The following is a 25,937-nucleotide window of genomic DNA, read 5'->3' on the forward strand; positions in this document are numbered from 1 at the left end:
TCCTACCACCCACTGCTGGGCATTTTTCCAAGCAGAACAAAGGGGCATGGGTCAGACAGTTCTGCAGTTTTGACCAGCATTGCCCAGACACAAAGACATTTACACTAACCAGTGAAAGAATTGGAAAGAAAGAGAAAAAATGGTAAATAAATTATCATCTGATTCCTACATGCAATGCTTTAATGTATTTCTAAAGCCAATACTTTTTTTTATAGATTAGGGAAAGGTTTTTTAGCCATCTGTTTTTTATTAATTTCCTTGTATAGGCTTTGTAGGGTGTATAGCCTTGTGCCATTCTGTATTTCTACAACTCTAAATATTCTAAACATGTATAGTTTTTTTTTTGCCATGCCTTGTTATTTCATTTGTTAGTTCCAACACTTTTTTCCTGGCTTACGAAAGATATACCTTATTAAGAAATATACAAACATTCATAAAGAAAATAGAATGTGAAAACAAAGCACTGTTACATATGAATTTCAAATTTGTGTTTAGGCTGCAGAAGGTGTTGTAGATCAGTGTTTCTCAGCCTTTTTTATGTTTTAGTCACAACACCCTTTAAAAATATGCAAAATCTCATGGCACCCTAGTCTAAAATGAGGTCCCCTGTCACATCTGAAGTCTCTCCTTCATGAGTCTCGGTCTTCCCCCCTTTCATATCAGAGTCCTCATCCCCCCTTTCACAATAGAGTTCTCAGCCCCCACTTTCACATCAGACTCCTCGGTCAACTGCACTGTGGAAAGGTGGAAGAAACAGGTTGGGAAATGCTGTTATAAAATATAAGGATCATTTAGAGCTGATTCATCTCTTTTTAAGTAACTGGAAAATCTGTACCAAAGTGATTTTCTGGATTTGTTTACAAAGCAAACTTGAATGATTTCATCAGACTTAAACTTAACCAGTTCCACGCCGCCCTATAGCAGAAATACTGCTACAGCGGCACAGGTGCGCAAAAGTAAGTATATATACCTGATTTTGCAGTTACGGATACGGGGTGTACGCACACCCTACCTACGCTGCCGTTCGCAGCCTCGGCTGTCAATCACTGGGTCAGTGATTACTTGCTGGCACCCGGTGATCGCCGAGTATCTCCGATGGGGGAGAGACCTGTGTATAAACAACACAGATCTCTCCCCTGTCAGCTCCTGCACACCGCTTTGTATGGCTCTGCATAGCAGAGCCATACAAAGCAGTGTGCTTACAGTGAAGCACGCACACAGCCAACATAGTGAAACAGCACACGGGTAACCCTTTGATCGCCCCAAATGTTAACTCCTTCCTGCCCAGTGCCATTAGTACAGAGTCAGTGCTTTTTATTAGCACTGATCACTGTATTGGTGTCACTAGGGATGTGAATGACACCAAGTCAGTTCCCCTCAGTGTCAGAATGCCCGCTGCAGTCCTGCAGTCCCGCAGTTCCACTATAAGTTGCTGATTGCCGCCATTACTAGTATTAAAAAAAATAAAATTCCAGTATATATACCGCCATTTGTAAACCCTTTAACTTTCAAGTAAACCAATTAATTTACACGTATTTGGATTTTTTTTTAGCAAATACATGTAGAAGAATGATAAAATTTGAATTTTAAAATGTTTTTTAACTGGACATGTTTAATAGCAAAATGTCAAAAATATTGCTTTTTTCTTAAAATTTTCAGTATTTTTTTTGTTATAGCGCAAAAAATAAAAACCACATAGGCAATCAAATACCACAGAAAGAAAGCTCTATTCGTGGAAAAAAAATGTAAATTTCATTCAGATGCAGCATTGCATGACCACGCAATTTTCAATTACAATAATGCAGCGTCGCATCGCAAAATATTACCTGGTCAGGAAGGGGGGTAAATCCTCTGGAGGGCACGTGGTTAATGTCAAGCTCTAAAATGATAAAACAGAATCCAGATGCACAGAAAATTCTAATTTATTGAACATACCGATCCTCTAAAAGAAGCAGTATTATTCATTGTTATGACCCATTCTAGGCCAGAACGGACCTATGAATTTCCTTTTGGGTAAAAGTTATTGTTCTGTGTTACCAGACATTTAAAACTAAAGAAGCATGGAAAGTGCAAAGAGCTCATCTATTTAAACAACTCCTATCATACAATTTTCCGTGCCAATTACCATGTGATTTCTTGGCTGGGACAGATCGCAGCGGTCAAGATGACTCTCTTACACAAGTTCTTATATTACTGTATTTCAGAGCTTTGCCGGTGCAGGTACTTCCACTTTTTTCAAGCCAAGATCATTGCCTTTATATGTGGTGATACTAGACCACTAGTAATGAAACATGCTGTATGTTATTTCAACCCAAGGAACAAGGAGGATTGCGAGTCCCGCATATATACAGCTATTTCTGAGCTGCAAAAATATCTTGACTTACTCTCCTTCATGTTCAGGTTAATGTCCCTCTTTGGGTCAGTTTAGAAGACTATGCTATTGCTTTCCTTTTCTACCCAAACTCTCCTTGGCTTCTGCCATCTGAGCCCAATTCCTTTCTTGTCCTATTCCCTCTTATTCTATAAAGCTATGGTAAATATTCCAGGAAACTCCTATCCCCTCACTTTCCTTTGTTCTTTTTAGGTAACCCTTTTTCCATTCCTGGCTGGGATTTTCCCTGAAGTTTTTCTCTCTGGTTGGGCACAAAATTGACTATTTTTACAAATCTCCTTTGCCCCTCTGGATTTAAGCCCTTTTGAATCCCTTAAGGAACCACATAATATACTACCTAAAGAGATTTTTCTATACATTCAAATGAAATATTACGTGTCTTCCGTGCTTTGCTACTCTGATACCCCTTTACAGCTTACTACATTTGAACTTTGTTGTAATGCAAACCCTTATACCCCAGGAATTACAGTACTGTGCAAATGTTTTACGCAGGTGTGAAGAAATGCTGTAAAGTAGGAATGCTTTCAAAAATATACATTTTAATAGTTTACTTTTATCAATTTACAAAATGCAAAGTGAGCGAACAGAAGAGAAATCTAAATAAAAACAACATTTGGTGTGACTACCCTTTGGCTTCAAACCTGCATCAGTTCTTACACTTGTACACTTTATGTACTTGCACAAAGTCAGGGATTCTGTAGGATTAGAGTCAGGTGTATGAGTTAACCAATTATACCAAGCAGGTGCTAATGATCATCAATTTGATATGTAGGTTGAAATACAGTCATTAACTGAAATAGAAACAGCTGTATAGAAGGCTTAAAACTGGGTGAGGAACAATCAAACTGAAAGAAACAGACAACGTTGAGGATCATAGACGCAGTGGTCAGACAAGGAGATATAATGCAGCAGATGAAACACGCGCCATGCTTACTTACCTTTGACATCACACACATGTTTTATTGAGGATTTTTATATGCGTTTATCCTGGATGTTCAGCTGCTGTTTCTTTGAGAGTGCTCACTGTGTGTCTTTTACCTATATACCTAGAAGAATTGATGCTGTTTTGAAGGAAAAGAGTGGTCACACCAAATATTTATTTGATTTGGATTTCTCTTCTGTTCATTTTCTTTCTATTTTGTCAATGGATAAAATAAATTATTAACACTTATATTTCTTGAAGCATTCTTAATTTACAGCATTTTTCCACACCTGCCTAAAACTTTTGCCTAGTATATATCCAGCTATTTCTGAGCTGTGCAAATATCCTGACTTTCTTTCACGGTCAGGTTCATGTCCCTCTTTGGGCCAGTTAAGAAGCCTATACTATTGCCCTTTTTTCTACATGAACTCTCCTTTTGCTTCCAAAATCTGAGAGCAGTCCTTTCTAATTCTATTACCTCTTACTCTCCTAAGGAATGGAACTGCTGCTAAAATATTTCAGCAAACTCCTTCTCTCACCTTCCTTTATTGTCCATTTAAGGCAACCCTTTTTCCATTCCTAGGTGGGATTCTCCCCAAAGCTTTTTTTGGTGTTTAGGCACAAAACTGACTTGCCTGTATGATCTTTTTTGTTCCTCTGGATTTAAGGCTTTTGAATCTCTTAAAGAGTCACATAACATATTACCTAAAGAGATTTTTTTGATATGTCTAAATTAAACATTCCCTGCTTTGCTGTCAGGAATGGACTTGCCAATAGTGGTGGGACTCACCTGCCTTGTGGGCTGCAGTACCAGGGCTGGCCAGCGGGTGCTCTCAACAACCAGAGGTTCACTTTGGCAATTAGCCATCACCTGGGGCTGATTGCAGGTGGTGTATTTAAGGGATGGCCCGACCTGCAGTCTGTGCCTTGGTGTGTGTTTTTCCATGGGTTCCTGTATCTTGTAACCTGCATTCCTGTTCCTGTTTCTGCCTGACTTGTTGCCGACCCTGCCTGATCCTGACCTCTGCTGACTTCTCCTGTTTGATCCCTGGCTTGTGACCCTGACCATTCTCTGCCTGACCCCCTGTACCTACCTGTCCGTTAGTTGCTGTACCCGGCTCGTGACCTGACTACTCTCCACCTGCTCCTCCTGTACCTACCTGCCTGATAGTTATCGACCCGGCCTGCCTGACTACGTTGTGCCCTATATGTGTATGTACCTGTGTATCTATATCAGTTTAGGTTTGGGTTTGTTTCACCTTGTTGTATGTATTTGTGTTGGCTTGGGGTTTGGTGCACTGCGTTTATATTTGTATTGTTAGTCTTAATAAATTTGTCTTATTTATACCATATCTGAAGCCTGCGTTTCCCTGTGTCAGTCCACACACTTCTGGTCACATCCGCATCCCTGACATTTGCTACTCTGATACCCCATTATTGCTTACCACATTTAAACTTTTTTGCAACACAAATCCTCAGTCCACAGGAATTATCCCCAATATCTACCTGGTAATACTAATGTTCTGCTTTTCCTAACCACCTGGGTATACAGTATGTCTAATATAAAGAAATTGATGAGACAATTCAAATGTATGTTAAAACTTCCCAAAATTCTCTGCGATGAACGGGGGAAAGTGACTCCGTGCTTGAAAACTGCTATATGAATGCACTCACCAGAAGCGCATATTAAATGCACATAGACATATATCCAGTTCCTCCACAGGTATGGCTAACTTCCATCAGGAAAGTCATGGTATGGAGACAAGGAAAAACATCACTGGTCTCTGTCAGCATTCAGGGATGACTCCGGACCACCACTGGCCTCTCACTGCATTACAGGGATGGCTCAGGAAAAACCATGGACAGAGCCAGCAGGAATATTACAATCCACCTTGGGAAAAATAGCTTGCAAAAACAAACCACAACAGGAGCACTTATAGTGTAGTATTATTTATTAACCGTTTCAATACCATGCAATTTTACACCTTCCTGCTCAGGCCATTTTTCAGGTTTCAGCGCTCTCACACTTTGAATGACAATTGCGCGGTCATACAACACTGTACCCAAACTAAAATTTTATCATTGTCTTCACACAACTAGAGCTTTCTTTTGGTGGTATTTAATCACTGCTGGGGTTTTTATTTTTTGCTAAATTAACAAAAAAAGACCAAAAATTTTGAAAAAAAAACACATTTTTCTTTGTTTCTGTTATAAAAGTTTACAAATAAATAATTGTTCTTCATAAATTTAGACCGAGATGTATTCTGCTACATGTCTTTGGTGAAAATAACCCAAATTAGGATGTATTTTTTAGTTTGTAGGAAGGTTATAGAGTTCACAAACTATGGTATAGATCTGAATATTGATCAATCCTGAAGTACTGACAGCCAATCTAATTTCTTGAGGTCCAAGAATGTCAGAACAGTACAGATATCCCACAAATGACCCCTGTTTGCAGAGTAGACAGTCCGACGTACTTCATAAGAGGCATGGCGAGTTTTTTGAAGTTGTATTTTTTTGTCATAATTTTTCGGAAAATGAAAAAATTCAAAAAATGATTTTCACTATTTTTTTTTTTACATACTGTCACCAGTGCAGTACAGCATCATCATATAACTGGCATAACAGGTTAACAGGGACACTGACTGGTGACAGTATGAAAAAAAATATATATATTTTTTTAATTTTTTTTTTATTTTTTTATTATATTAAATTTTTTATAAATTTTTTTTTATTTTTTTTAAGATTTTTTTTTCATATTTTACTATGACCAAAGTAGTACAATGTTACCATAGTAACATTGTACTACTTTGGGGAAGTGATCAGTATTTTTTTTTTTTTTTTTTTTTTACACAGTTTGCTTATAGCAAAGAATTACTTTGCTATAAGCAAGCATTTACCTGAATGAAATCGATTCATTCAGCTTTTTTTTTTTTTTGTGCTTAGCTGTGATTTGGTCACAGCTAATCACATGACATGTGCACGTGATTAGCTGTGACCAGTCACAGCTAGGCACTAGTATACAATGGATGGCATCATGAATGAAGCCATCCATTGTATACAACTGTCATGTGACCTGCTGTGATTGGTCACAGCAGGTCACATGGTACCAGCAACGGGAGCCGGTACTCGGATCTGTCATCGGCCGTGTCCGAGGTGCACGGCCGGTGACAGATCGCACTGCTGCGCCGCTCTGCATTAGCGCAAACTGCGCATGTGCGAGAGCACGCCAAATGGCGTGCACCCGGAGTGAAGAGACACATCTGAAGCCGCCAAACGGCCATTGGCCGGGCGGCTAATGGTTAAGGAATCATCCTTGTGGACTTATGTCACTTCATATTTATTTGTAAATACCACTTACTAGCTGATATTCTAGCAATATTATTCCCTTTCAGCGCCAATTTTGCATCTTCACTTTGAGTACGTCACTATTGTCACTTTATTCAGTAGCATTCTTGTTTTTATAATATTATGTAGTGCTGCATTCTACGTTTTTCATGGTTTTGAGGATATAGGAGTTCATACTTTATGCCAGCTGCTTTATGATAGTCCAAGTGCTCACTTCTCTTTGCTTTTTTGATAAAGTATGTCTGGTTGGGCCTCTGACCTTGGGAATGATATTTCTTAGGAAATTTGGCAAGATACATCAGTGCCTAACCTCACAATTGCGCCTCTGGAAGAATGGTCAAACATTTCCATAGACACACTCCTAAACCTTCTGGAGAGCCTTCCTAGAATAGTTGAAGCTGTTATAGCTGCAAAGGGTGGGAGGTTAGCATGTGTAAAAAGTAAGTTCCTCATAAAACCACATTAATTTCAGTTCTGATTAGCAGTCAACATTTCAGCAATCATGATTTCAATGGTATTACCCAAAGTGCTGGGACCTGATAGGGAGGAATTTATGAAAATAGTTTGCATAAAGCAGAACACCAGTCAACAAAATAATAATGAAATTAATAACAGAACGTCAGGAGCACATAAAGAAGTAAAATAAAAAACAGAGTTTTCTGCAGTACCCCAGATATGCTCTCTGCCTCAATACTTCTTTTCCCACTACTAAATGTCTAGACCTTCTGGCTTGAATAATGGCCAGCATGCACGTTTAGTGCATTTATCTCTTACACTGCCCCTTCCATTGTTTCCTTAAAAAAAAAAACATATTTACCTAAAATAGCATTAGCTCAAAGTTATGTCAATGCACAATACTTTCTGATATTGCTAGGCAGGCCATCAGAAAATAGTAATCAGTCATGACAGAACAGGCTATTCTTACTTGCCATTATCAATATATATATATATATAGAGCAGCGGTTCTCAACCTGGGGGTCGCGACCCCTTTGGGGGTCGAACGACCATTTCCCAGGGGTCGCCTAAGACCATCGGAAAACATATTTCCGATGGTCTTAGGAACCGAGACACCGCTGCTCTGTCTCGCGATCTGTGGGCGGGATGATATGCTGCCCCTGTAACCTGGCCACACCTCCGGGATCACTCAACAGCTCCGCCTCCTCGCCGCTGATTGGCCACCGGAACTGTAGCTCAGGAGAGGCACACAGGCGGCCAATCACCGGCGAGGAGGTGGAGCTTGGAGAGGAGGAGCCGAGCGGCAGAGCGCGCAGATCGAAGAAGATCGAGGGAGCTGCAGGACCGAGTGAAGAGGAGAGAGGCCAGAGAAGGAAGACAGCTGACAGGTAAGTGCAAATTTTGCTTCTGCAGGCTGTAGATGGGAGAGGGAGAGAGCGAGCCCAGGCTGGAGCAGGGGTCAGCAAGGTAAGTATCATTGGTGTCAGTGGGAGGAATAGTGCCCCATCATTTGTGTCACTAATACCAACGATGGGGCACTATTCCTCCCCCCACTGACACCAACGATGGGGCACTATTCCTCCCCCCACTGACACCAATGATAGGCACTATTCCTCCCACTGACACCAATGATGGGGCACTATTCCTCCCCCCACTGACACCAACGATGGGGCACTATTCCTCCCCCCACTGACACCAACGATGGGGCACTATTCCTCCCCCCACTGACACCAACGATGGGGCACTATTCTTCCCCCCACTGACACCAACGATGGGGCACTATTCCTCCCCCCACTGACACCAATGATAGGCACTATTCCTCCCCCCACTGACACCAACGATGGGGCACTATTCCTCCCCCCACTGACACCAATGATAGGCACTATTCCTCCCACTGACACCAATGATGGGGCACTATTCCTCCCCCCACTGACACCAACGATGGGGCACTATTCCTCCCCCCACTGACACCAACGATGGGGCACTATTCCTCCCCCCACTGACACCAATGATGGGGCACTATTCCTCCCCCCACTGACACCAACAATGGGGCACTATTCCTCCCCCCACTGACACCAATGATAGGCACTATTCCTCCCCCCACTGACACCAATGATGGGGCACTATTCCTCCCCCCACTGACACCAATGATAGGCACTATTCCTCCCACTGACACCAATGGTGAGGCACTATTCCTCCCACTGATACCAATGATGGGGCACTATTCCTCCCACTGACACCAATGATGGGGCACTATTCCTCCCACTGACACCAATGATGGAGCACTATTCCTCCCACTGACACCAATGATGGGGCACTATTCCTCCCACTGACACCAATGATGGGACACTATTCCTCCCACTGATACCAATGATGGGGCACTATTCCTCCCACTGACACCAATGATGGGACACTATTCCTCCCACTGACACCAATGATGGAGCACTATTCCCCCCACTGACACCAATGATGGGGCACTATTCCTCCCACTGACACCAACGATGGGGCACTATTCCTCCCACTGACAGCAACGATGGGACACTATTCCTCCCACTGATACCAACGATGGGACACTATTCCCCCCACTGACACCAACGATGGGACACTATTCCTCCCACTGATACCAACGATGGGGCACTATTCCTCCCACTGATACCAACGATGGGACACTATTCCTCCCACTGACACCAACGATGGGACACTATTCCCCCCACTGACACCAACGATGGGACACTATTCCTCCCACTGATACCAACGATGGGGCACTATTCCTCCCACTGATACCAACGATGGGACACTATTCCTCCCACTGACACCAACGATGGGGCACTATTCCTCCCACTGATACCAACGATGGGACACTATTCCTCCCACTGACACCAACGATGGGACGCTATTCCTCCCACTGATACCAACGATGGGACGCTATTCCTCCCACTGATACCAATGACGGGGCACTATTCCTCCCACTGCAAAATTACAGTTCTGAAGTAGCAACGAAAATAATTTTATGGTTGGGGTTCACCACAACATGAGGAACTGTATTAAGGGGTCGCGGTGTTAGAAAGGTTGAGAACCACTGATATAGAGGAAAACTTCCATGTTTAGTTAGTGCCTAGATGGCAAGGATTTATTTTGTGTTTTGTTTGGTTTTGATATTTTGCAACCTTTAATAAAACTGACGACCAGTCAGATTTTAAAGAAAGCCTGCTGTGCGGTCTACCTTTTTCCCAGAGAAGGTGATCCCCCACCTGAGCTAACCCCACTATATATATATATATATATATATATATATATATATATATATTTATATATATTAGAATTGTCCTTTATTTTGAATAAAATAAATGATTGCATTGCAGTATTCACCAAGCTTCCTCCCCTATTTGCCAGGGGAATGACTGCTCCAGTGAGGATGGGGTAGGGGTACAGGCAAGGTTAAGCAGATACTGGGGGCAGAGGATTTAATCATAAGAAGAACAGGGTCCTGTTGGCACCACCCAGATTGACATATTTGATTTAAAAATCAACAGAGCAGGGTGGAAAACTGATACCTTGTCACATGCAGTCACTGTTTGGGTATTCAGACAGCCGTGATGGCTGCAGCTCTTTGAACACAATAATCCGCAGTGCAAATTTCTCCATCCATGCTCTTTAATGCTCTTTAGTGTGGATAGAGGGATCTACTGATTTCACACATTCAGCCCATGGGGCTAAACAAGACAAATCTCTACATGTATGGCTAGTCTTACTCTTGGATAAGTCTTTTACTTTAAACTTTATTTTTACTAATGGATGGGTTCTCCTTAAAGTGGTTTTAAAGGCTCAAGGTTTTTACCTTCATGCATTCTATACATGAGGGTAAAAAACTTTCTCTGTGCAGCATTCCCCACAACCCCCCCCCCCCAATACTCACCTAAGCCCCCTCTCGATCCAGCGATGTGCACTGGAGTCTTGGATATCCCGGAGCTCCCTCTCCTCATTGGCTGAGACAGAATTGGGAGCCATTCGCTTACACTGCTGTCAATCAAAGCCACTGAGCCAGTGAGAAGAGAGAGGGGGCGGGGCCAAGCTGCGGCTCTATGTGTGAATGGACACACAGAGAAGCAGGTGCCCCCATAGCAAGCTGCTTGCTGTGGATGCACCTGACAGGAGGGAGGGGCCAGGAGAGCCTGGGGGCTGCTCTGTGCAAAACCACTGCACACAGCATGTAAATATAGACATGTTTGTTATTTAATAAAAAATAATAATAATAAGCCTTTAGAATCACTTTAGCACCTTCCAGCCCAGCCTATAGCAGATTGATGGACACACCTTCTTGTGACTGGGTGTCATATGACATCCTGGGCGTCATATCCCAGGACATCCCGGGACACAGACAGGGCCAATCACAGCCCATCTGTATCATGTGATGAGTCTTACCCAATCACAGCTAATCACAACAAAAGACTGAAGGAATCAGTTTCATTCAGTAACAATGATTGTAAATATCAATGAAATACATTGGTATTAGCAATCATAAAATGTAAAAAAAAAAAATCCTGATCACTTGCCCAGAGAAATTCAATGTTACTATGGTAACATTATATTGCTTTGGTCACAGTGTGTTGAAAAAAAAAAAGAAAACATAATGTAATAAAAAATAAACAATTATAGAAAAATTTGAAAAAGAATTAAAATTAAATTATTATTATTATTTTTTCTTACATGCTGTCACCAGTCAGTATCCCTGATCACCGCCACACCAGTTATATAATAATGCTGTACTGTACTGGTGACAATATGTAAAAAAAAAAAAAAGAAATTGTGATTTTTTTTTTTATGTCTACATTTTCCAAAAAATTGTAACAAAAAATTACAACCTCCAAAAAATTCACCAGGCCTCTTACTAAATACCTTGGACTGTTTATTTTACAAAGGTTGGTCATTTTGGGGGTATTTGTATTATCCTGGCTTTTTCAGGCCACAAGAAATGAGATGGGCCGTCAGTATATCAGGATTGATCGATTGTCAGATATACAGTTGTGTTCAAAGTAATAGCAGTCAGACATCACTAACCTGATCAATCACTGGTTTTGGTAGAAATGATATTTCTACATGGCAAATAATTTACTAGCAGGTGTAGTAGAGTAATAGAAATCAAACAGACCCAACAGTCATGACATGCATGCTGCTGATTCTGTGTAATTGAATCACTAATTGAAAGGGGCATGTTCAAAATAATAGCAGTGTGGAGTTCTATTAGTGAGGTCATTCATTATTTGAAAAACAGGTGGCAATTATTGCCCTTATTTAAGGAAGGAAGGCAGCAAATGTTGTACATGCTGGTTACAGTGCATTTCTCTCTGAAATTCTGAGGAAAATAGGTCGTTCCAGACATTGTTCAGAAGAACAGCGTACCTTGATTAAAAAGTTGATTGGAGAGGGGAAAACATATAAAGAAGTGCAGAAAATGATAGGCTGCTCAGCTAAAATGATCGCAAATGCTTTAAAATGGCAACCAAAACCTGAAAGACATGGAAGAAAGCGAAAAACTACCATTCAAATGGATAGAATAGCCAAAATGGCAAGGACTCAGCCAACAATCAGCTCCAGGAAGATTAAAGAAGGTCTAAAGTTCCCTGTGAGTACTGTTACAATTAGAAGACGCCTATGTGAAGCCAAGCTATCTGCAAGAAGCCCCCGCAAAGTCCCACTGTTGAAAAAAAGACGTGCTGAAGAGGTTACAATTTGCCAAAGAGCACATTGACTGGCCTAAAGAGAAATGGCGCAACATTTTGTGGACTGATGAAAGTAAGATTGTTCTTTTTAGGTCTAGTGGCCGGAGACAGTTTGTCAGACGACCCCCAAACACTGAATTCAAGCCACAGTACACTGTGAAGACAGTGAAGCATGGTTGCGCAAGCATCATGATATGGGGATGTTTCTCATACTACGGTGTTGGGCCTATTTATCGCATACCAGGGATCATGGATCAGTTTGAATACATCAGAATACTTGAAGAGGTCATGCTGCCTTATGCTGAAGAGGAAATGCCTTTGAAATGGGTGTTCCAACAAGACAACGACCCCAAACACACCAGTAAACTTGCAACATCTTGATTCCAGACCAACAAGATTGACGTTATGGAGTGGCCAGCCCAATTCCCGGATCTTAATCCAATAGAAAACTTGTGGGGTGACATCAAAAATGCAGTTTCTGAGGCAAAACCAAGAAATAGAGAAGAACAGTGGAATGTAGTCCAATCATCCTGGGCTGGAATACCTGTTCACAGGTGCCAGAAGTTGGTTGACTCCATACAGCACAGATGTACAGCAGTTCTCAGAAACAGCGCTTATACCACTAAATATTAATTAAGTGATTCAAAGGAAAGCAAAATCTTCAAACATTTTTCAGTTTATATAGTGAAAGTTTGAGTTTGTAAAGAAGAATACAAACACTGCTATTTTTTTCAACTGTCTAATATTCACTTTTCTTCAATTTTTTTTTAGAGGAACGACACAAATTTGATATATTTTTCTTCATGTTTTGATTTGGAATAGAATGTGTAGTGTTCCCAATGCATTTGTGTGTATGGAAATAAAAGCTATTAGAAGGATTTTGAGCTTTATTCACTTTTTTCCACACACTGCTATTATTTTGAACACAACTGTATATACCTTGGTTTGTGGACTCAATAGCTTTCCTAAAGACTAAATAATATACACTAATTTGGGGTATTTTCACCAAAGAAACGTAGCAGAATACATTTTGACCTAAATTTATGAAGAAATGTTATTTATTTGCAAACTTTTATAACAGAAACAAAGAAATATGCTTTTTTTTCAAAAGGTTTTTTTTGTTAATTTAGCAAAAAATGAAAAATTCAGTGGTGAATAAAAACCAACAAAAGAAAGCTCTATTTGTGTGAAAAAAAAAATTATGACTTTTTTTATGGGTACAGTGCTGCATAACTGCGCAATTGTCATTTGTCAAGTGTGGCAACACTGAAAGCTGAAAATTGGCCTGGACAGGAAGGGGGTAAAAGTGCCCGGTATTGAAGTGGTTAATGTCAATCTCTGAATACCATTAAAAAGTTATATAGTGCAAATAAACCAGCCTACACAGAAATAATGTCTTTGTTTTTTTAGTGCTTGTATAATGTATGAAGTTTTCCATTAACTTGGACAGAGAGTTCTGCCAAATGTTGTTCTTAGTAAATCAGGATGACACTGGATTTGTACTCTGTCAACATCCACAATGTTTGGTTTGTAAGCAGAATTCAAGGTTTTTGGAACACAATGTATGTCAATTTTATATATATTGCATATTGTTTTAAGCTGAATTTGATTAAGTTTTACAAATCATTTAATGGCAATGAATTATATGCCATTTATTACACATAACATGTATTGGTTACTGGTGGATTTTTCTACTGCATTGTATTTTAGGTGACCCCACTTCTATTCTGTGCTGATTGTACTGCCAATGTTTCTGGCTGCTTATCAGACTGGAGTTGTGCCCATCAAGTAGTGTGTGTCCACAGGGTGCCCTCAGGCTGGGCATATAAAAAATCGAGCAAGCAAAGTGTGCTTGCTCATTGAAAGAATCAAGTGTTGGTTGACTGGTAAGGTATATGCATTTCTTCTTAATGTACATATCTAATATTTTAAAGCCTTTTTTTTAATTCTTAGAGGAATCTTTATAAAGTGTGGCTAAATGGGTTTCCAATTATTCTCCACACCTATTGAGTTATCCATTGATTCCTATAAGGATCCACCATACTTATTCATTCCCGCTCTGGCACTCATTTACTGGACAGCTTACACTCTACAATTGGGGATATTAGAGTTAAAGAAAATCTGCCACTGACAGGCACTTGTAACAAGCTAAATCCCCACCTGAAATATTAGTGATGGGTGAATCTGCCCAGTTTTCAATCACAATTCTGTGAACCAGAACTTCCAGTCAAGTCTATGGGGGTGAATCTAGCTGTTGCATTCTGGTCATTTTTATGCCTAATAGACAAACTACTTAAAAAAAACTGCCATGGAGAACATGCAGAAAATAAAACCAAAATACTGTACAAAGGTCCAACATTAAAAATATACAAATCCTTTAAATAATATGTTTTGGGATACCCTAAAATTGTACCTTCTGTTACAGAAAAATATGATTTTCACAAACAACCAAAACTGATAAGAGACATGAAGGAGATCAGCTATAAGGAAAGATTAGAGGAACTAAATGTATTCTCTCTTGAGAAGAGGAGATTAAGGGGGGATATGATCAACATGTATAAATACATCAGTGGTTCATATAGTGAACTCGGTGTAGAGTTATTCACTCTGAGGTCATCACAGAGGACAAGGGGGCACTCTTTATGTCTGGAGGAAAAGAAATTTAATCTCCAAACACGGAAAGGGTGCTTCACAGTGAGAGCTGTGAAAATGTGGAATAGACTCCCTCAAGAGTTGGTTCTGGCCAGCTCAGTGGATTGCTTTAAAAAAGGCCTGGACTCTTTCTTAGATACACAGAATTGCCTCTCGGGGGATCAGGAAGTAATTTTTTTCCTTGCAGTTGCAAATTGGATCATGCTTTGCTGGGTTGGTTTGCCTTCCTTTGGATCAACTGTGGGTATAGGATTATAACTTTTTTTTTTGGTTGAACTGGATGGACTTTTGTCTTGGCCAGACTAAATATGTAATTATGTAACAAACAGTCCCAGTGACAGCATACACTGGCAATGCATATTTGGCTGTGCAAACATAAAAGAAGTGCAATTTGCGCAGCGCTTTACATATATATTGTACATTCACATCAGTCCCTAACCCTCAAGGGGTGTACAATCTAAGGTCCCTAACTTACATTCATACATATACATACTAGGGACAATTTAGACAGGATCCAATTAACCTACCAGCATGTCTTTGGAGTGTGGGAGGAAACCGGAGTACCCGGAGGAAACCCACGCAGGCACAGGGAGAACATGCAAACTCCAGGCAGGTGGTTCCATGGTTGGCATTTGAATCAACAACCCTAGTGCTGCCAGACAGAAGTGCTAACCATTTAGCCACTGTGAAATTAATATTTAATTCCGCAATTCCATTCATATAGTGTCCTTAACGTTGGTAAAGTGAAATACTTTCAGCGTGCAGGATGTGAAAGTGCGATCAATCCTACAATAGGGGAAATCCACCACCTTGGGTACACTCACCAGAAGGTATATGGAAAATCCGTCCAGTGGAGCTATTGTGTTCTTCCGGCGGGGGGAGCCGTGGTGGCTATAACAGCCTCTAACAATAAACGCATGTAAGATCCGGCAGGCTGGATATACCCAAATCGATCGATCAACTTGGTACATTCAGCCTGTCCATACATGGTTTGAATCTCAGCAGATTCCTTTTGAACTGGCTGAGACTTGAACCATCTATGGGCGGCTTAATGGGGACTCTATAATGAAGCCTGATAAGTGTTCAAATCCCTCTCCACACTGTCAAAAAAAAAAAGTTTTACTTGCTTTCCTTTGTTTCTATCAGAATTACTTTTATGTGAATGTTGAAAATGTTTTTTTTCCCTCTTTCTAGTCATCTCTTCTATTCTATTTTGTGTTACAGCTTTAAGAGCTTTTCGCCATGAAATCCTTGGTTTTATCCCTGCTGCTGTTCTTCCTTATTGGTATGTTCACATATGTCCTTAAATGTCTCAATCCTAAAGTACTCTGGTGCTTAAAAAAGCATCACTTGTGCAAATAATATATTGCAGCCATTTTCCGTGTGCTGGCTTACAGTATGTGCAAAAATAAATGTAGAAATTCAATTATAAAGGTGATCATGAGATCTTATACAATGCATTCATTCCGAAGAGAGGAACAAAAGTTTATTATCAATAAAATAGTTCAAGGTGACAATGCTGTTTAATCCGTAGATATGCTGCAATGATTGAGTGCTGCCACTCTAAAAGGCCATGCCACACTAGTGATTTCTTGGCAAGGAAATCATAGTTATTTTTGGATGGAATTGCAAACTCTAATTGTACAGCAGTGGTTTGTAGCGCAGCCACTCAGAAATTGTGCAATATTTTATGTCAGTGGCAGTTGCTCTGCACTGACCTCTGTGGCTTAGCTACAAATTTCTGAAGAAGAGCAATTTGTAGCAGTGAGCACTACTGTAATGATGTAACACAAGTCTGACCAGTTACTGTGAAAAAATACGTTCTTAGCGACAAATTATTTTCAACTATAGTGCTTGTTTTTTTAGCTACAAATCCTTGTTAATTGTCGGGATTTGCAATTTGTAGTAGTTAATAATTGCTGCTACAAAATCGCCAGTATGACATAGCCATAGTAACATTGTACTACTTTGGGGAAGTGATCAGTATTTTTTTTTTTTTTACACAATTTGCTTATAGCAAAGAATTACTTTGCTATAAGCAAGCATTTACCTGAATGACATCGATTCATTCAGGGTTTTTTTTTTTTTTTTTTTTTTTTGTGCTTAGCTGTGATTTTGCCACAGCTAATCACATGACATGTGCATGTGATTAGCTGTGACCATTCACAGCTAGACACTAGTATACAATGGATGGCATGAATGAAGCCATCCATTGTATACAACTGTCATGTGACCTGCTGTGATTGGTCACAGCAGGTCACATGGTACCGGCAACGGGGCCCATACTCAGATCTGTCATCGGCCGTGTCCGAGGTACACGGCCGGTGACAGATCGCGCCGCTCTGCAGGAGCGCAATCTGCGCATGTGCGGGAGGACGCCATATGGCGTCCACCCGGAACGCTGATGACATTTGCCGCCCGCCATTTGGCCATAGGGTGGGTGGCAAATGGTTATAGATCGCCAACAATTTACACAGTGCTTTACATATTGTATTTTCACATCAGTTCCTGCCCTTTAGAAGCTTACAATCTAAGGTCCCTATCTCACTAGAGTACATACACATACTAGCACCAATTTAGATAGGAGCTAATTAAAGCGGAAGTAAACTGCCAAAAAAAAATTAGGTCCCCTGCAGGTTTAAGTCCAAATGTACTAGTATGCGCAGCATACTAACATATTATAATGCAGTTACCTGCACACGGAGCCCTCCAGCACAGCGCAGTCATGGCTCACCCAACGCTTCCATCTTCCCCTTGGCTTCCTTATGAGATTCTGGGTTCTGGCCATTTGAATGGCCAGGGCCACAATGTCTGCTGCAAAAGTGACTGCAGAGCTCAATCTCAGTCCTGTGAAGACTGAGATTGAGCTCTGCAGTTACTTTTGCAGTAGATTTTTTTTTACTCTGGGCCACAATCCTGCGCAATGTCCTTTTTGTCTCTTTCAGTCAGTTGACCATGTTGACCACGCTTATGCTTTTTAGAGGACATTTTCGCAGAAATTGTATATGCTGTCATGACCTTTGATACCTTGCAACACTGCAAATAAATTTACAACTTCAGCTAAGCAGCACCAACAATTTACCCTCTTTGAAGCTTAGTAAGCTCTGACATGACTCCATATTAGTAGCAGCACACGCAGTGAATGATGAAAGTGAGCCTTCCCACCTGTTAGCTAGGGGTCTCATCACACAGTGGAAGCAAAAGAATGTTACATCACTTCCATTCTCAACGTGAAACATGTCGGCACTTCCACACCTCCCAATCATTTAGTGTTTCCATGTTTTTATCTAACCCCTGTACAGTAGATATACTAGGCATTAGTGCCAGGGCAAGGTCATCTGGGTCCAGGAAAAACATGCCAAACTGTGCCCCCCTACCAAGATGTGTGGGCATTTTGTATCAGCAAATCCCACCCCCCCCAAAAAAAAAGTAGTAATCTGCATGAAAATCCCCCAAGCATAAATTTCTCTCCTCTCAGAACAAATCTGCAACCCCTGGCTGATATCCCAGCACTAATCTTTGCCACCTCATCCCCAATCTCAGGTCAAATCCTCTCTCTCTGCCAACCCCCCAGCACAAATCAACCCCCCCAAAAAATCACTCATCCTAGCAAAAATCTTATACCCCTCAAATTTCCCCTCCCGGTACAAATCCTACCCCCCCCCACTCCAAATCTCCCCTCCCAGCACAAATTACCCCATCCCCCCCCTAGCAGAATTCTCCCCCAAATTTCCCTTCCTAACTCAAATACCCCCAAGCATCCCTACTAGCACAAATTCCCCCCCCCCAAAAAAAAAAGTCCCCTCCCTGCACAAATACCCTCCCCTTCCACCAGATCACCTCTTCTAGCACAAAGCTCCCAAATCTCTCTTACCAGAATAAATCCTCTTCCCCCATCCTTCCTCCTGACACAAATCCCCCCAATTCACAACACATTTTCCCTGCTAGAACATTTCATACCCCTGCTGCCTCCCAAATTCCCCCTCTCAACATAAATTCCTTCCCCCCCAAATCTGCTCAAGGTGCCCCCACCACCCCACAGTGCCTAGTACCCCTGCCCACCCCTTGTCCCTATGCCCTGCTTGCCATAAGTGAGCGAGAGAGCAAACTGACAGTGGAAGCTTTTAAGGAAGGATCCAATTCAATTATATGCATTTTACTGTTTTATTGTTTATGATTCATTAATAGTTTTTTCATTAATCAGTTTTTTTCTGATTATTTGATGATTGCTGAAAACACAATTAACATCAGGTCATAGACAGTGGTTATTACTCACACCCATTGGCTCCATTTGTTGTTGGCGCTCCATCCTCTCCACTGCATCCACTGCTCCATGACACAGGGGAGCTGGAGCTTCTATATCACAAGACCAGACTGGAACAGACTGAAATGAAAGTATTTACGCAGATCTTGTTTTACCAGCACTCTACAACATAGGCAGGAGAAGGGGTAAGCAGTGGTTCTAAGCATATTTATAAGTAGTATTTACTCACACTTTAAGTATTTCTAAAGCCACAAATATACTGTATATATATTATGTAGTTTTGATAGAGTAAGGAAAGAAAGGATTTTTTTTGTTGCCATCTGTGTCCCATTGGTTAGATTTGCCTTCACATCTTGACCCATAGACACAACAAGAAGTGAAAGGAAATCTCTCAAAAGTGAGGGTTGTCGCAGCAATACCTGTGTTGGAAGACTTTTTCCTATTCTGGTGACAACACATTTCCCCCTCACTTTCAGTCCCAATGACAATGATCTTTAGGGCAACTCTTCCCAGTAAGGACCCAGACAGTAATAAAAATCTGAAAGGGTTGCTGAACTTTCCCTTCTCTACCCAAAATAAAAAAAATAAACGTTTTGGCTTTAGATACACTTTAATTCAAAAATTATTTGAAGGCATTTCTACCCCATTTATTTAATGTGAGTTTTCCCAATGGCAAGTTGGAGCTAAACACGGGAAAATATCATGAAATTCCAGGGACAGTATACTTGGGTAGGTTCCTGCTGTCATATCAGAAAGGTAGTGTCCCAAGACCATAACTACTGCCATTGCCCCTTCATTGGGTATTAAGCCCCTGGAAGGGAGACCTACTATTTACTCCACAAATATATAAACCAATAATCGAGTTTTGGTTCCATCAGTCCAGTGCTGTCATCCACACACACACCATGGGACAGTATACAACATACAATTTATTTTACAGATCGTTTTCACAGGTGATGTGCCATAGCAACATTTCTACTGTACTAACAGACTATCTCTTCTGTCCTGCAGGGGCTCAGGGTGACTCCATTGCCCAGGAAAAAGATGCTGAACCTGCCAAACCTGTGGTTCAGGAGTGTCTGAAACGTGTGCTAACTGATTTCTATATCTTGGGAGCAGAGCTAGTAGGAATGCTCGACTCAACAGATTCTGAGAAGATGTAAGATACAATTCAACTACTACTATATACAATATTTTTTTCACAGGAGATTTATATTCCACATTTATATAGCGCTGATTCTTTTATATATATGGTGGCATTCTAAGTGCAATTAGGGGCATTGTGAAGTGGCAACTGGGTCATTTGGCATTGTTTATTTATTCACAAGTGTTTCTAGTTTGGTTTGTTATTCAGTACAGGTGTTTTTTTTTTTTGCATAGTCTAGGCTTGTAAATCAACAGTGACAATGCTGATAACCTCACCACTTCAGCATCTGCTCATCCCAATGTAGTGCAAGAACAACAACCTACATGAAAGACAAAGCTGTATGCACTCAGCAGCAGTGCAGCAGTGTTGTCCCACCATCACAGGAAGCTGCATAAGGTGGCCCACATAGTCAGGGTAAACAGGTATTTGTAAGAACCAATGGAAAATAGTATGTGCAGATGCACTTATAATTAAAGTGTATGTGAATCTTCACCTTTTAAAACCACCCATTCCATTTGAAATAGAAATGAAAGGCAAAACATTTGTATATAGCTATAAATACTTTTAATAAGTGATCACATACCCTTCAGTTCTCAGAGATCTCAGAACAGTTCTCAGTTCTTCATAAGAAGCTCAGGGAGCTGGGGGAGGAGAAACAACATAGCACTAGTCTTCCCATTGAATGGCTGTGCAGGGGGAGGGACGGGTCAGGACAAGTCTAATAATTGGAGGAGAGCAGGCTAGTGAATTGACCATACTGTTCTCTCATGCCCAGTGTAGTCAGTTTTTAATAGGGAAGCAGAGAGCCTGGCAGGAACACCATGGACTTCACACAAAGGAATCAATACAAAGAGAACAGGATGCTTTTTCATACAAGTACATGGTACAGCAGGCACTGATCAGGAATATGAATTGTTGGGTTTACATATTCTTTAAATGCTACAGCACATATTTTTTGAATAAGAGGTCATGGCTCTGCCTTAAGAATGACACAGAGGAGGGAGGTGTTTCAGATTGCTTTCATGTGCTTTATGGTCAGGCCTTTGATGCATTTTGTAGCACTATAGGCCATTTAGAATCAGTGCACTACAACTATATGGTTATAGTAAAAGGAATATTTGGTATGAGTTCACCACTGGTAAGTTATATATAAACTATGAATAAAAGTTGACCATAGATGTATCAATATCATATAGTATTTCCAACTAATACTGTTAAGCCATGCATTTTATTTCAATTACCGTATTTTTCGCCGTATAAGACGCACCTGACCATAAGACGCACCTAGGTTTTAGAGGCAGAAAACAGGAAAAAAAAAATTCTGAACTAATGGACTGCAGACACAGTACAGGAGATGACCAGAGACTGCAGACAGCACAGGGATGACCAGAGACTGCGGACAGCACAGGGATGACAAGAGACTGCGGACAGCACAGGGATGACCAGAGACTGCGGACAGCACAGGGATGACCAGAGACTGCGGACAGTACAGGGATGACCAGAGACTGCGGACAGCACAGGGATGACCAGAGACTGCGGACAGCACAGGGATGACCAGAGACTGCGGACAGCACAGGGATGACCAGAGACTGCGGACAGCACAGGGATGACCAGAGACTGCGGACAGTACAGGAGATGACCAGAGACTGCGGACAGTACAGATGACTGCTGACCTTTGGGGAGGTGGGGAGTGGGTACCTGAATTTGACAGGTACCCGCTCTTACTTCCGCAGAGTTTTTGTTTGATCTTACCTGTTCCTCGATCCAGCTGCGCGCTGTCTTCCCGGCTTCTGTAATGGCGCTCGGCATGACAGCCGGGTGCCCAGTGCGCATGAGCGAGAAGCACTTGCGCTTTGTGATTGGTCCGGCGGCTTCTGGGATCTGTCATGTGTCCCAGGTACCGCCTTACCATTCACAAAAAGCACCGCTTCTTGCGCATGCGCACTTGGCACCCGGCTGTCATGGCCAGTGCCCACACTACAGAAGCCGGGAAGACAGCACGCCGCTGGATAGAGGAACAGGTAAGGTCCCGCTGCAGAGCTGAGCGGCCGGCCCGGTATTCTGACACGGCCGCGGTGGAAATACCGGACCGGCCGCTCCATATTCGCCCCATAAGACGCACTGACATTTCCCCCCCAGTTTTGGGGAAGAAAACGTGCGTCTTATACGGCAAAAAATACGGTAGTTATAATCATACATTTAAGCTGTACCACTATTTATTATAATTTTTTTGTATTTAAAGTGGAACTAAAATATGACATATACAATGCAGTCTTTCATTAACTAGGCAGTTTTTGTTTTTCTGACCTCCCTTGTAACATAGATTTATTACTTGTTGAGCTTGCCTGTAGATCTGCTATTTTTCCACTTCCTTTAACAGAGGGACAATGCTGTTAATTCTCAAGTGCAATCACACAACCTCAGTGTCCTCCTGTGATCAAGTAGTTTTAAATGGATTTTAAGTAAAAGGCTAATAAATGAAAGCCTAATTCCTGCTAACACTTTAGGGCACTATTCATTGTTGTGTTGCAGTAATGCGAGCCTTACTGCTCACAATACTGCAACACGTGTTATGTGTGTTGGTGTGCTGCACAGCAATTCATTTTGAATGGCACCCCAAGGCACCTTGCTGTCAGGTACACATTGCTACACACCCAACACGTGGCAACACGTTAACATGTGGCGTATTGCCAAAAATGCTACATTCACTTTTTTGGTGCATTTTTATGTTAGGCCAAGAATTCAAATGAATGAGCTACTTTAAAGTGGTTCTAAAGGCCTAAAGCAGGACTTCACCCAAAAGGGGAAGTTCTGCCTGCCTCCTCTTCAACGATTGGCACTTTATTTTTTGGGGGAAAGTGGAGCGGGTACCGGGTTTTGACAGGTAATATCTCCCACTTCCACCTGGATTGCCTAGGCAATCAGAGTGGAAGTTGACTCCCCCTCTTCGCCAACAGCCTTCTGGGACATGTTACAGGTTCCAGAAGGCTGCTGGACCATTCACAAAGCACAGCGCGGCTCACACATGCACAGCGGGAAGATGGCTGTAAAGCTGCAAGGAATCACAGCCGGCCTCCCACATTAAATATGCTGGCACTGAGGACCTGAGGATTGGCGAAGAGCCATCCTGGGTGAGGACAACACTGGATCCTTAGACAGGTAAGTGTTCTTTTATTAAAAGTCAGCAGCTATCGTATGTGTAGCTGCTGACTTTTAATTTTATGTTTCTAGGGTGAAGAACCTCTTTAAGTTTTTACTAACTTTATTGCATTGTCTGCATTAAGGTAAAAGACCTGTGCACAGGATGCCCCCTTGTCCCCTCTATATTTACCTGCACCCTAATCTTGATCCAGAGCTGTGCCCGAGTGCAGTGGCTCTCTCTGCTCTCTCCCTCCTCACAAGGCAGATTGATAGCAGAGGGAGCCATTGGCTCTTGCTAATGTCAATCAAATCCTGTGACGAGGGAGCAGGGCCTTGCCACTTTGTATCTGTCTATAGCTCATAAGAGTGCCCTCATAGGAAGCGGCTTCCTATGGGGGCACCTGCTGAAGAGGTGGAGCCAGGAACACTAGCAGGGGAACCCAGAAGAGGAGGATTGGGGATGCTCTGTGCAAAACCATTATACAGAGCAGGTAAGTGTAACATGTTTATTATGTTAATAAAAAAATAAAAGAAGGTATAAAATCACTTTATTGAAATGCACATTAACATGCAACTCAGTATACATTAACACACCTTAAGTGCACCACAAAAATGTAAATGGGGTATTGCTTTTTTTCTTTTCTAAAAATGGCTTTAAATCATAAGTAATAGCTGACTGTTGTAAACACCACAGCAGTGCTATATGGTTTGTCTAAATCCCTGTAATTAGCACTTTTGCTGGACAGCTTGGCCTTTTAATAAAAGTGGAAGAATAATTGATCTACTGGCAGAATCAATAGCTAAAAAAACTATATTACAGGAAGACAAAAACTACTGCTTAATACTATTGACAGACTCCGTCATACAGGTAATTTTTATGTTTTTCATTGTTACCCTTTAAACACAATAAAAACTTTTTTTAAATCCTGAATGAATAGTTATAAATGCATAAATATAATTAATTGGTGTAAACATGCATGGTTTTCCTTTATTAGAATTTAATCATATCCTATCATAAAATTATTAACATAACAAAAATATCATAAATGTAAACAAATTAGTAGAATATTATTAAAAAAAATACCAACAAAAAGTATATGTTTATGTCAACACCTCTAATATATAATTCTGTGATAATATAAAAATTCCATATATTTTTGCAGGATAGATAGGTGATAAAGGAAAATAAAATAAGTTTGTAATTTCCTCACAGTGGGGCAATTGCTTTTTTTTTCCTATCTTGCCTTTAGGCAAACTTTAAAAGGAATTGAAGAATAAATAAATGGTGAAACAGATGTGTGGTTACCTGAAAAGCATTTCCTGTGCTGATCTTTTAAGAATGCACCGTTTGATACTGTAAAATATTATTACCTCCTATATGACTGTCTTACAGAGGCCATTTGCAGACGAGAGCTGAAGCAATATTTGTTAATACATATGTCATGTTCCATACAATTGGTGAAGTCATTGTGGATACCTTTAAAGAAGTGGATAATGAAATTCAAAAAAAATATCCAATATACAGGACAAATGTCATACCCCTTGTTCAGGAATATGCAGAAAAGCTTATAAAATATGTAGTGTCTATGAAAGATGAAATTCTACCATATGCTTCAAAGGCCAATGTAGAGATGATGAAAATTCAGTTACAATTTATTTCAGATATTAAAACTGTATTTGAAGGTCATACAGAACAACTGAACGCTATTAGGGAGGATACTAATGCCAAGATTAAGCCCTATGTAGAGGGAGTCCAGCAAGAACTGAAAGCAGCAGAGAAGGAAGAATCTGATTCTAAGCAGTTAACTAGTGAACAGCGTGAATTGTATACAGACCTAATGAAGCGTATGGTCACATACCGTGAAGAAGACCCCAAGAAAATGTTTGAATTACTTGAAAAAATCTCTACCAAAGCTTAGATATACGTTCAGGAGACAAAAGAACAAAATATGTTTTCCTTAGCTATCTCAGTCCTAATAAAAAGTACAATGGTTTACAGAACGACTTCTTAAATTCTTTCACTTTGTTGTCCAGTTCGAACACTAATGAATCATTGCTTTGAGTGGTCAATGTTGTTATAAAGCAGGAGGCTTCTGTTTTATGTCTAGGTAAAAATATAAACCAAAAAACATTACAGCACTACATCTCAGCAATATATGCACATTTCTCTATGTTTTGTGATATCCTAACCTTCTGTGTGAGCTGACAACACTCCCTCTGTTGCACCGAAATCTCAGTGTTGTCAGTCCTGCTTGAGTTCTCCTCCTCTGAACCACGCAGAACATCTCCCCCTCTCCTGATGTCAGTAATATGGGAAGGGGGGGGGGGGGGTGATCTGAAGAACAAGTACAAATATTTTTTTTTAGTATTTTATTTAGGTAGCCCATGTAATTTTG

General features: G+C 41.0%; 1 protein-coding gene across 3 annotated transcripts; it reads left to right on the forward strand.

Annotated features, from left to right (window-relative positions):
* Positions 1-123: 123 nt before the first annotated feature.
* Positions 124-25,542, forward strand: LOC149468395 (uncharacterized). 3 transcript variants are annotated; one of them, XM_089670226.1, is made up of 4 exons: positions 124-142; positions 16,214-16,274; positions 20,265-20,412; positions 24,935-25,542. In XM_089670226.1, the coding sequence occupies exons 2-4, from the start codon at positions 16,232-16,234 to the stop codon at positions 25,458-25,460; spliced, it is 717 nt and encodes a 238-aa protein (XP_089526352.1). In that variant the 5' UTR covers positions 124-142; positions 16,214-16,231; the 3' UTR covers positions 25,461-25,542. The 3 variants fall into 3 exon arrangements, with proteins under 3 accessions (XP_089526352.1, XP_089526350.1, XP_089526351.1); XM_089670224.1 differs by lacking the exon at positions 124-142 and adding an exon at positions 14,153-14,223; XM_089670225.1 differs by lacking the exon at positions 124-142 and adding an exon at positions 14,205-14,228.
* The last annotated feature ends 395 nt before the right edge of the window (positions 25,543-25,937 follow it).

This window comes from Staurois parvus, unplaced genomic scaffold, assembly GCF_062004578.1.
Source record: "Staurois parvus isolate SC_StPar_1 unplaced genomic scaffold, SC_StPar_1.0 ptg000087l, whole genome shotgun sequence".
NCBI lineage: Eukaryota > Metazoa > Chordata > Amphibia > Anura > Ranidae > Staurois > Staurois parvus.

Excerpts from the sequence above, each read along its gene's own strand:
- LOC149468395 (XM_089670226.1), top strand. The coding sequence starts at position 16,232 with ATGAAATCCTTGGTTTTATCCCTGCTGCTGTTCTTCCTTATTG. Across the intron at positions 16,275-20,264 it reads GCTGCTGTTCTTCCTTATTG|GGGCTCAGGGTGACTCCATT; the intron begins GTATGTTCACAT and ends TCTGTCCTGCAG. Across the intron at positions 20,413-24,934 it reads TCAACAGATTCTGAGAAGAT|AGGCCATTTGCAGACGAGAG; the intron begins GTAAGATACAAT and ends ACTGTCTTACAG.